This window comes from Callithrix jacchus, chromosome 7, assembly GCF_049354715.1.
Source record: "Callithrix jacchus isolate 240 chromosome 7, calJac240_pri, whole genome shotgun sequence".
In the NCBI taxonomy this organism is placed as follows: Eukaryota; Metazoa; Chordata; class Mammalia; order Primates; family Cebidae; genus Callithrix; species Callithrix jacchus.
The window spans coordinates 142899720-142912325 of record NC_133508.1 but is presented as its reverse complement, the minus strand read 5'-3'; the positions used below and the strand labels follow the sequence as shown (position 1 = coordinate 142912325).

Sequence of the window (12606 nt, the reverse complement as noted above, 5' to 3'; positions counted from 1 at the left end):
AAATATTGTCTGCTTTTAAGTAATTTACATTAAATCAGCATAACTCATGGAACTAAAGAACTTTGGTATTTTTTTAATGGATAAAATTATATATTGATCCTAACATGTTAGACATGCACTACTTGTTCTGCCAGACATTCAGAGGGTTTTCTTTTCTTTTATATGCTTTTTCTTCTCCAACTTACTTAAAAGCTGTCCTATCCTCACTCTTAATGCTGGAAAAGAAAGATCTATAGCTGATCTTTTTCTGAGAGATTGTCTAAATAATTTCCTATTAAAAATATCTACTGGATTACTGTTCATTATTATGGTTTCTTTAGCCTTCATAAATTACAAGTTCTTACATTGTATTGAAAGCTTTTAACATCCCCAAAAAATAATATAGTGCCTAGTATATCACTGTATTAATGACGAACTGCCTACAGATATCTTCTTTTGAGTATATTTCCATAGACAAAAAATTAGAGGTGAAATTAAATGTCCACTTTGCTTTTATGTTAATGTGATATTTTCCACATACATGTATATATTCTATTTATGTTTACATACAATAATGTCTAAAAATATTCAAAGAACTTACCACAAAGAATGCCACATGTGTAATTTTACTTATTTTCTTCCTAGTATCTATTAGATGTAATAATTTATTCAATGGATTCACAAATGTTTAAATTAATTTTTCTTCTTTTTCTGATTTCCTAAATTGTCGTCAATTCTAAAATATTTTATAAAATTCCCTGAAAAAAAAGAAATAGATGTATCTTACCCTGTGACCTTTGTCACCTGGCAGACCTGGAAGTCCATCAAACCCTCGATCTCCCTGTAAAACCATCATCATCACCATCACCGTCATCATCATAATCCAGTCTAGATATATACTAAAATTTAAATGTAAAATGTTCTTTCATATTCAGAAATTTGAATTTTAAATATAAAATTTTCCAGGGTGAACTGACACACAGGCTCTGAATATAAAAATATGTGAGCTCCTGACCTTTGCCCCAGGTTCTCCTGGCATTCCTCTTCCTCCATCTGCACCTGGACGACCCTGATAATGCCAACAACATGATTAAACAAAAGGGACTCTTATTATCAGCAATTATGTAAAATAAATAATTAAATTTAAAAACTAATGATCATCACTGATGTCTTCAAAATCCACAAAGAAAAGAAGTCATACCCTTTTTCCAGGTTTTCCTGTTGGACCAGGGGGACCCTGGACACCTCGAGGGCCCTATATCAAAACATCATAATTAAACCATATTATAGAATTCTTGGTCAATAAACTCCATAACACCAAGAGAGATGGTTTCAGAAACTGATATTCTCTTAGCTTTACCTTAATCATTCAAACACAAAAAAGTTATTTCTATGTAAAAGTTCAGATAAAGCAGAAGACAAAACAGGATACATAAAATAAATACCTATTTTTTCTAAATGGCTTCTTACAAAAAAGATCATATCACTTATTAACTTTATATGCAGACATGAGGTTACATTTAAATAAAAGAAATATAATGAGATTTTTTTAAACTCAAAAAATATTCCCGGTTACACATTTTATTTCCAAAACCTTGCGGTTTGACAGTTCCTTGGATGGAACAGACTCTTAACCGTCCATCCATTTCTTTTCTCTTTTCAATCCCCTTTCTTTCACCTTTCTCTCATTTTTTGGATGCTCGTTACTAGATATTTCTTCTTTCATTGCACTTATAATCTTGGATTGTAATTGTCTTTTCTCATGTTGGAATCTCCCATTTAGATTGTGAACTGCTAAGGTCTTTAACTAATCTATTTTGCCCACTATACTCCTACAGTTTAGCACAGTGCCTGGTACATATCTCTTTTAATCAGCTATAACATTCTTGAGGATGATATGGCAATCCCTGAAGCAAATTATTGACTGGCACCATGCTATGGAAGATTAAAGGTTTGAACTTCTCATTATCTTTGTCTTCAGTAGAAGTACACCACAATGTGTCAATATATACCTTATGTGAGGATCGATATGCATGTTTTAAAATAAAATTATTCAGCTAATAATAGGTCAAATGTAGTTCCACTTTAAATATTACATAGGCCTTAATTTTGAACTAACTACATACACTTTTTAGTTAATTGAAACACTATACATATAATAAATACGGTAGAAAAAGTGAAACCCACATTTGAAAATCACTGTGAAATGTTCATTCCAGATATATAAAATTGAGATTGTCTAGAGGCCAGGCATGGTGGCTCATTACTATAAAACAGCACTTTGGGAGGCCGAGGAGGGCAAATCACTTGAGCTCAGAAGTTCAAGACCAGTTTAGGCAACATGGTGAAACACCAACTCTACCAAAAATACAAAAAATTTGCCAGGCATAGTGGTGCATGCCTGTATTCCCAGCTACTCAGAAGGCTGAAGTAGGAGGACCCCTTGAACCAGCTCACTCCACTGCACACTCCAGCCTGGGTAAAAGAGAAGAGTGACACTCTGTCTTTAAAAAAAAAAAAAAAAAAAAAAAAAAAAGATTGTCTAGAGGTGAAGAGTATGTAATTTTGTAAAAAATATTGTAATGAGAAGACTACCCTGAACTCCAGTTCGAAAGCAGAGGCAACAGTAACAGTACAAATATTTTTTAGCTTTTAATAAAAGAATCCTTCCTTTGATAACATATTTCTCCTTTGGGATAGGAGTCAAGGAAAACTAAAATCCAAAACAACTACTGCAATATGTTTTCAGATTCATCCACTTCATAAAAAGAAAATGTTGATCAAAATGTTTACACATTTTGGGAAAGAATAACTCCTAACATTGTCATATAGTGTAATTTCAGTATTTTTATACAATTCCCCGTTAAGCTGTGAAAAGTTTCCGTCCTTTTAATGGCAAAGTTAACCAAACATAAAAAGGAAGGCTACTATACCCTAAATCACCCAAATATCTTAATCGATTTTCTCTGAATTTTTTTTGTATTTCAAAATAAACTGTCATACATCAATAGAATAGTACTCAGGAACAAAAAGAATGGACTAAGATGCATGCTCAAAGGAAATATACTGTATCAAAGAAGCCAGTCAAGAGGAAAAGGACAAATTATTATTTTTTACCTGAGGACCTGGATCGCCACTCTCACCTTTGGCCCCAGCTGAACCAGGTCCCCCCTATAGAGAGAAAGTGAGGATATATCATTTAATTTAGCAATTCCATAAATACTTTTATCCTGCCAATTGCACCTGAAATAATTAAACATTATTCAAGATATATTTAATCATATTAGCATTATCTTATTAAATACATAGTAAAATTTTCAAGTAGTTGCATTGAAGTACATCTCTTCTCAACATATTGATTACATTCCAATATGTGAGCAATAAAGGTCTATATTTTACGTATAACTAAGCAAAAGCTAACCTCATGAAATCACATAGAAACTGCCTTTTGTGTGTGTACTACTAGAACACGTGATGATACACAAGGCATATTTATCACTACACTGTGATGTAGTAGTAGAGTAACACATTATTACCAAATCAGGTATATATTTAATCCATTTATACTGTTAGGACTTGATAAAGTGTAACTGCTTTTATATTCTGATATATTTATACTCTGAATTGTATAATAATAAAATGGCATGAACCAGATGCTGTTGATACTATTATAACTGTCCTAAAATAGTTGTAAAGCATTTTTACAAGGTTGGTTTGCTTTCTCCTATGAGAATAAGTCTGCATAACAAATATCTCTTAAGTACATTTACATAATTAAAGTGGCTGGGCACAGTGGCTCACACCTGTAATTCCTGTGCTTTGGGAAGCCAAAGCTAGCAGATCACCTGAGGTCAGTAGTTCGAGACTACCCTGACCAACACGGTGAAACCCTGTCTCTACTAAAAATACAGAAATTAGTTGGGTGTGGTGGTGGGTGCCTGTAATCTCAGCTACTCAGGAGGCTGAGGCAGAAAAATCCCTTGAAACAGGAAGGCAGAGCTTGCAGTGAGCCCTGATCACACCACTGCATTCCAGCCTGGGTGACAAGAATGAAACTACATCTCAAAAAATAAAAATAAATAAAAAATAAAAAGGCACAACAACAACCTGGCACCATAAACTAAAATAAATAAGCAAGCAATACAATTGTTTTATAAAGAAGTTGTGAGTTTTAAAATTAAATACTCGGCTACTCATATTCCCAAAAAACTTCCAAACATTAATAATAAACATAGTGATTACAGTTACTTCATGCTGAAACACTGCGTTTTAAAAATTTCTAATTTATTTAAATCTGTACACATTCCATTAAATACTGCATCATATAAAGTATGACATAGATTAAAATTAGCTAAATCTGTAAATGTTCACGATCTATAGCCTCCTGTTGACTCCAAAGTAAAAGAAGTATTAATATAATGCTCATGAAATACAAAAAGTCAAGTAACATGATTTTTCTAATCTTCAAAATTAAAAGAGTAATGACTTTCAAGCTTCTAATAAAGAATTATTGCAAATAAACTTCTGCAAGAGAAAAACTGGGTTTTTTCATGAAATCAGATTATTCATCACAGAATTGAATGCAATTATAGAACAGCCTATTTTAATTAACTGACTGTATTATATTCTCTCTACATAAGCACTACCTACTCCACAGATTATAAGTACTTTGCCCAAACACTTATTCTGAAAAATATCACACAGTCATTGACAATAAAAGAACGGGAAAAAACACATTTTCTCCATTTCCTCATGTTTGATAATACAGTCCTCCATTCGGCTATAAAGATAATTGGATATACACAATTGGTTAATATAATTTTTCATGGGAAAAATGTACAGATGTCAAAATATTGATGTAGACTTTCTTTTATAAACCTCAATATAGTAAATACTTTTTTAGACTACAGAATTAAGATATATTTGGAAGACTAATAATTTAATGTTTTGATGCAAACATCAAATTTGCTTGTTTTGAAACAATGTTTAATAGAGTAAATGGTAAAAAGAAACAACATGATTTTTTTTCCCTCAATACCTACCTTCAATAATTAAGGAAGCTAAAACTTTTATAACAAAGAGATAAGTAGATAAAATTAACTACTATTGGCTATAACATTGAGAATGTGTATATGGTTGTCAGTGTTTTCTTTTTGCCCACAGGCTGTGGAAAATTGGCTGGCTCTTAGTGGTTGATTAATGAAAACAAGAACCTCTAATGCAATGCGCCTCCCTTGCTCCTGCTCGTTGCTGCCATTAGCCTCCACGGATACATTTCCTTGTGTTTGTCAAGGTAAGTAATGAAGTTTCTTTGGATAAAATTTTAGGTACCCTAGAACTGATATCTGTAAATTAAATCATCTATGGCAGTGTTTCTCAAACATGTTTGGCCATAGGAATCAACCAGTTGCACGTATTAAAATTACAGTCGCAGGTTCCAGTCCTGGATCTACAATATCAGAGTCTGAAGTTCAGATCACTAGGAATTTTTATTTTTAATAAAATACCTAGGTTAATTTTTCTGACCCCAAATTTTATAATACACTAACATGCTACTTGCTTTCCTGTTATGTAAATTTGAATCATTAAAAAATAATTTAAAAATTAACTCTATTTAATTTGTTAAGTGATATAGAATCTGCCATATTACTGTATTTTGGAAAAGCAAAGCATGATAAAATACATGTTAAACATTTTAAAATGTGTTAATTTATATAATTTAAATTATATGAAACATAATATCAAAGTACAGGTTTCACATGAGTTTCTATGATTGAATGTATATTCCTGCAAAATACTTATGAAATTTCATGACTGAATTATGATAAATATAAACATAAGGAAACCTACATGACAAAACATTTAATAAAATACATGAAAAAAGTATCATTCTAATATCATCAGTAAGAATAGTTAGAAGACTACTTACTTCATTCAAATTTGAATACAATTGTTTTGCTATCAATGTCTACTATGTACAATACAGATAAGATTTTAACTTTCAGAGTAATACATTCCATAAACAGATTTATTTTCTTAAAATATTTTGAAAGTCTATGAGAGCATATGAAAGTATAGTAGAAAAAATTTATACTAAAAAACATATTTAAAATATAAATTACTTATTCATTTATTCTAAAATTAATGAGAATCCTGGTTTGAATCCTGTTTTTTTCTTCTGGGAAAAAACAAATCGTTTGAATACTATCATTGTGTTTCACGTGAACTGCTACACAGCTTAGCATTAGCATATTCTAGTTTCTTTGAAGATTTTTTAGACAAAAATATTTGAAATGTCTTAGTCTGTTATCATGCTTGTAAGAAAAAAACCAATGCTTTATTATTTCCAAGAGTCTCTACAAGAGAAAGTACTCTCTCTAATATCTTAAGCACCTTGTGGAACACAGAGGCAACCTGCAGTTTAAAAAAGTATCTTGATTGCCCCTAAGAGTGTGTCATAATTTTCGTTGGCTTTTAACATATTTTTCTTTTTTAACAAAAATTTTCTTTAATATAATATTAAGTCTCAAGGATTTAATGTAAAATTGCATTTTCAAAACTGAATATTAGGCTAATGAATGATACTTATAGTTTAAGAAATTAGTAGTTGGATATGACTCAATTACATTTTTTATTTATTCAATTTAAAAACTTTCTACTGAGACCTCCTCAAAATGTACTGAAAACTGAATCAAGAAGGATTTATTTTTTTAATGGAGACAACAGCAAGCATGAAAACATACACATTGTCACCAATCAGAGATAATCACAATCCTTGGGAGAAGCTGTACAGGGAACTGCTAATTTGAATAAACTAATATATATTATCTTTGTTGGGGTAACCTACCACAGGACCTGGTCTTCCAGTTAGACCCATTGGGCCAGGTGGGCCTCTCAGAGCAATCTAGAAAACAAAATGTATCAAATTCAGTAACACTGTCCTGGAAGAGCACGTTAAAATACAACATGAATTCACACAAGCTACCCTTAAGCAACACATGATCAACACAGATTTAATAGCTACATGCTAGAAAAGAGTGTCAGGTTACTGAAGAACGGCAAGTTTCTACAGTGACAAACAGTTCAAAAAACTGTTTAACCTATAAAGTCATGTAACATATATTGCTGTGATTTAATAAAAAATAAAAGTTAAACTGGATTTTAGAACAACTAATCTAATATCTGATAATGTACTATTCTGAAGTTACTCAAGAATAATGCATAGCCTTTTTCTCTTAAATGTGTAGGCACAGGTTGGGAGGCTTTAGATAAAATTCTTTTGGCAATATTTTAGGAAAAATTATGATAACTAAAGACAAACAGCATAAAACAAAACTGGTCAGGAAGTGTTATGATAATATGTGCCTGTAAAAAATCTTGAATATAATGCTATAGAGAAGAATTTTTTTGTATAATCATAGACGTAATAAACTGATTACATGCACTATTTTTACACTGAATATTAGAACTGTGAAATTAGCATACTTGAAAAGCTGAAACACATACAGTACAAAATATAAAAATTTGATAGATGTTAAATTAGTATTGTGTGCTACTTTTGAATATTAGAGAGCTCAATAGATGAACACTTAGATTTATCACAAAGATATCAAAAATAATACCGCAACAGAAATAAATGCAAAATCATATTAGAAAAGTGCACGAGATGAAAACAGTAGGATCTCCAAAGTCACTACTGACTCACCGTGAGATTTTTGACAATATACTTCTCAATCCTTGAGATTAAATATCTGAAAAATTCAATTACAATGCTTGCTACCTATTTTTCAAGTAGGTTAAGAGGACTAATAAAATGAGGAATTCAATGACCTCATAAAATATTTAAGTTCAAATAATTACCTTAAAATTGTTCAAAATAGTATATTTTATAAATTGTAGAAATGTTTAGTAAATTATTTTAAATAATTTTAGATTTGCACTATACCAAGATCAAGCAAACAAATATTTAAATTTTTCATTATCTTTAAACATGATGAAACCAAATAATGATATATTTTCAGATTAATAGATTTAAGAAAGACATAAACAAACATTGAGGCTGAATTACAATTTTCACTTATGTTTTCAGATATTTTTACACATGTATAAATTCATCATGATGAATAAAATTTTTATCACAGAAGTGATTTATATTGCTTAAGAAGTAGGTAACTATATCAATACCAACCATAAGTCATTTATTTCCTTGTTCCTTAAAAAGAAAACCAATACTATAAATAAAAATATTATATGAATTCAAATTCCTTCTTGGTCTACCCTTTTGATTTTCTTATGCATATTCTAATTTCAATGAAGTTAATTAAAAAACATAAATGTAATTCTATATTTTATAAGTCTACATATAGTAGAAGCTTTAAACTAAAAAAAGAATTTGTAAACTGAAATTTTAAAAATATTACAGACTATAAAGATTAGGGTTTGTAAGAGATGTGAAAGGTTTCTTTCTTATATATGATATCTAAGAAATTTAATTTTCTGTGTTATCCATGATATCATAAATAACCCAGAAAATTCAGAACAAATGTATTTCAAATTTTGTTCTCTTAATTGTAACCAATCATTGACTTATGTTTTAGCAGAGTAAAACTGGATGTAAAAGATAAGGTGTACTAGGTGTAAATACATCAATACTCTTTGGGAAAAGTAAATATAAATCTTGTGTGTTATGGTAGGGGACTACCAGAATTATAGAATGGCAATATTACATGGATCAGTTACCTAACTAAAATTTTCAATTAATAAACATTACTGCTAGATAAATATAATTTTTAGCATTTTCCAACTAAGTTCAATATACTATTCAGAAGTAAATACTCTATTAATAATAGTAGCATCTTCCATATGTACAAAAATACATTCTTGATGCAGAGTCAGTCATCTTGTGAGAATGCATGTTTATCCTTTCTTACCCGAGCCTGCTGAAGAATAGCTTGAGCCTGAGCTTCCTGAGCAGAGATGGTTGGTCCTTTGGAACCATCACCACCATAACGGAACTTAGAAGAGAGAACATTAAGAATTAGCTTTGTCAAATATGTTCAATTATGTGCTTTAATCATTAGATAAATCCACTTATTAAAATGGTGGTATTTTACAAAATTACAGATAACTCCATAATGAATCATGAGACCTAGTTTGTTTTGTTTTGTTTTGTATTTTTTACTCTCCTCTATTTCTTATGGAAGTTCTTTACATGTTACCATTTGTAGAAGAAGAAACTAGAGAATCTTATTCAATTTTAAATGCTATAATCTCTATACCTCTGGAATAAACCATTGTGACTTTTTTTTATCAGCACAAATGCTACACATATTATTGATTTATTTGCATAAAATTCCAAATATACTAAGTTCAGTGATGGTTATAGCTCAGTCTCTAGTTTGTCAAATTTTTTGGACTATCCATTAATACATAGGAAATTTTCCTTGTGATTTATTTTGTTCATCCATTCTTAAGTACTTGTGTTATAAAACAGATCTTCATCTAATATTCCTCCTATGGTTTGCTCCATTTTAACTAAAATGCAGTATATGAGTCAATTTTTCACTCTAAGTAATTATTTCTTAAAACTTTGTTAATTACATTGAAATTGATAAATAAAAACAATTCTTTTTTCCCAAAACGCTAGGGCAACAAAAATTTTATGAAGGAATCTTCCAGTAAAGCAAATAATTTTTGAGCAATGAGTAACACTACAAATATATACATACTATCTATAACTATATAGATAATTGATGGTAAATAGTATATTAATGATATGTTATTATGATAGCATATGAAAAACAGGTGAATAATGTGACTCAGGATAAACCGCAATTGGAAATATTATTTAAAAACTCTGTTGCTAAGTGTGTAATCAAATAATGAACTCCTATTTTTAAGGCAGAGATTGATACTTATCAGCATTTATTTTGTAAAATTTCCTGAATTTCCAAATTCTGCTTAATTTCAAGTAACTCTACCTCATACAACTCTTTTTAGTTGATTGTTCTTCCATAAGGTTCAACAATAATTTTCAGAAACAGATGACAAGATATAAAGTCATTTCTATAACGTAAAAAAAACATACCGGTAACATCAACATGGTACCAGGAGGACCAGGTAGACCATCAGCCCCTGGTAAGCCAGGACGTCCTGGGGGGCCCTAGGAAAATAAATGAAATAATTAAAATAAATAATGATTAAAATAATATTTATTAGAACTAGAATAACTTATGTCTACTTTATCTAATTTGCATTTATGCTTTCCACCTTACTTAATCTGTTTTTAGTATTTCTAGACAGAATTGTATTCTCTTGTACTAGTTTTAGATTGTTTTAATAAATGTTTGATTATTAATATATATTCCAACTAAGATATAAATTTTGATTGAAGTTGTTTGCAGCCTAATAACTGTGTAAGATGAAGAGTTCACATATATCTTAAGGGAAATTAATGTGAGAAAAACAAGTAGTACAATCCTGGTTCTTATAGTTAGATAAAAACAGATTTAAGTAAATAATGAAAGTTTTATTTGAATTTAATAATTTTAAGGTATATTTCAGTATTATTTAACAAATACATAAATAGTATTCAGAATACTTAATTACATACTATGTTTTAATAGATAATAGATAGTATCTTCAGAAGAGATTCTTTTCTTTTGTTTTTTTTTTGAGACAAAGTTTTTTTGAGATGGAGTTACCCAGGCTGGAGTGTAATGGCACGATTTTGGCTCACCTCAACCTCCGCCTCCTGGGTTCAGGCAATTCTCCTGCCTCAGCCTCCTGAGTAGCTGGGATTACAGGCACATGCCAACATGCCCAGCTAATTTTTGTATCTTTAGTAGAGACGGGGTTTCACCATGTTGACCAGGTTGGTCTCGATCTCTTGACCTCGTGACCCCCCCGCCTCAGCCTCCCAAAGTGCTGGGATTACAGGCGTGAGCCACCGTGCCAGGCCTGCGATACTTTTCTAACATAGACAATAGCTAATCTTAGCAGGTTAATGTTAATCATAGATAATCACTAATTTATTTTAAATATTTACTGATGAAATATACTCAGAGTCTGTATATGTGCATGCACACAGACATGTACATTTAGAAGTTTAGGTGTGACTATGGTGACCAGAAATCCAAGATATAGAGGTGACATAGAAAATATTAAATATATAATATATGCATCTGTTCATAAGTAAGTGACTCATAGATACAAGGTGTATGTCCGTAAACTTCAAATATAAGGAGACATTTTTATGTAGCCAAGTCATATTTGGCAGGCAAGGAAGTAAATTCAAAAATTAATAAATAACTAGATACAGAATTATAACTCGGAACATTCATTCAATATAAAAAAAACTGCAGCAGCACTTTTCAAATGTGAATTTCTTATAAAAAGTTAATTTTTAGAAAATAGTTAATATTGATTCTAGATTGGCAAAATTACACTTTATTTAGAATATTATTTCAATAGATTCTGTACAGATGATGAAGAACTGTTAAAGTAAGTTCAAATAATGGTTTTTATAAAAACATTTTTTAAACCTAACAAATCTAGCTTGAATAGTATAATTTCCCATCAATAAAATATTTCCTACATTTTTAGATCATTTATATGTCTATATTTATAAGGCACAGTGTAAAGAGATGAATTTATCACCTTATATAGAGTTTGAAGTAAATTATAGAGTCCAAAAAGGTCTTATGAAAATATGGTGTGATTTAAAAGTATTAACTAAAATGACTATTACCAATAAATGTCTCCAAGAAACTGGATATATCAAATTAAGTAAGCAGAGTATATAAGAACCTTAAGAACATTATTTTAAATAAAAAATTACATAATGTTTTCATAATACACTTTTTATGTCCTCTGACTTTAAATAGCTTTTACTCAGGCCAGAATTTCTGAAATATTGAAAAATCTTCCTCCCTTAAATTTAAATTAAAGAGTTTTACATTCTTTGAATTGTAATTATATAAAAAGTATAAGTTATTTGCATCTCTGATCCTCTTTTTTTTTTTTTTTTTTTTTTTTTTTTTTTTTTTTAGATGGAGTCTCCCTCTGTCACCCAGAGCTGGAGTTCAGTGGCACAATCTTGGCTCACTACAATCTCTGCCACCCTGGTTCAAGCAATTCTCCTGCCTCAGCCTCCCAAATAGCTGGGATTACAGGCACCTGCCACCGTACCCAGCTAATTTTTAAGTTTTTAGTAGAGACGGGTTTCACCATCTTGGCCAGGCTGGTCTTGAACTTCTGACCTCATGATTCACCCACCTCCACCTCCCAAAATGCTGGGATTACAGGCATGAGTCACCACGCTCAGCTCTGATACTCTACTTTTAAAGAACAAAAGAAAAAAAGCGCAAAGTTATTGACTACTCAAGGATGTGGGGAAAAAAAGGAATGGGATTTTTATGAAAAGAGTTTGGAGAGACTCAATACAAATGAAGTGTTTCATCATGTAACCCAGGGTTTGATCTTCAAAGTAGATTTAGATTTATCAACCCATTCTGTCGGCATCCAACTAAATATAATGGGAATACCTGGAAAACACATCTGGAATTCAAATTTGGAGACCAGAACTCCTAATGTAATGAGTTCATATCAATATAAATACTGGCTGAA

At 30.6% G+C, this 12606-nt stretch overlaps 1 protein-coding gene across 2 annotated transcripts in view; it reads right to left on the bottom strand.

Moving 5' to 3' along the window:
- Window positions 1-12606, bottom strand: part of COL11A1 (collagen type XI alpha 1 chain) — a 215057-nt gene that overhangs the window by 125727 nt on the left and 76724 nt on the right. For both annotated transcript variants that reach the window (XM_002751147.6, XM_035252270.3), the window contains 7 exons: window positions 10067-10141; window positions 8910-8993; window positions 6827-6883; window positions 3097-3150; window positions 1181-1234; window positions 995-1048; window positions 767-820 (listed from right to left, as the gene is read on the bottom strand). In XM_002751147.6, coding sequence (XP_002751193.3) covers window positions 767-820; window positions 995-1048; window positions 1181-1234; window positions 3097-3150; window positions 6827-6883; window positions 8910-8993; window positions 10067-10141 — 432 coding nt within the window. The remainder of the gene's footprint in view (window positions 1-766; window positions 821-994; window positions 1049-1180; window positions 1235-3096; window positions 3151-6826; window positions 6884-8909; window positions 8994-10066; window positions 10142-12606) is intronic.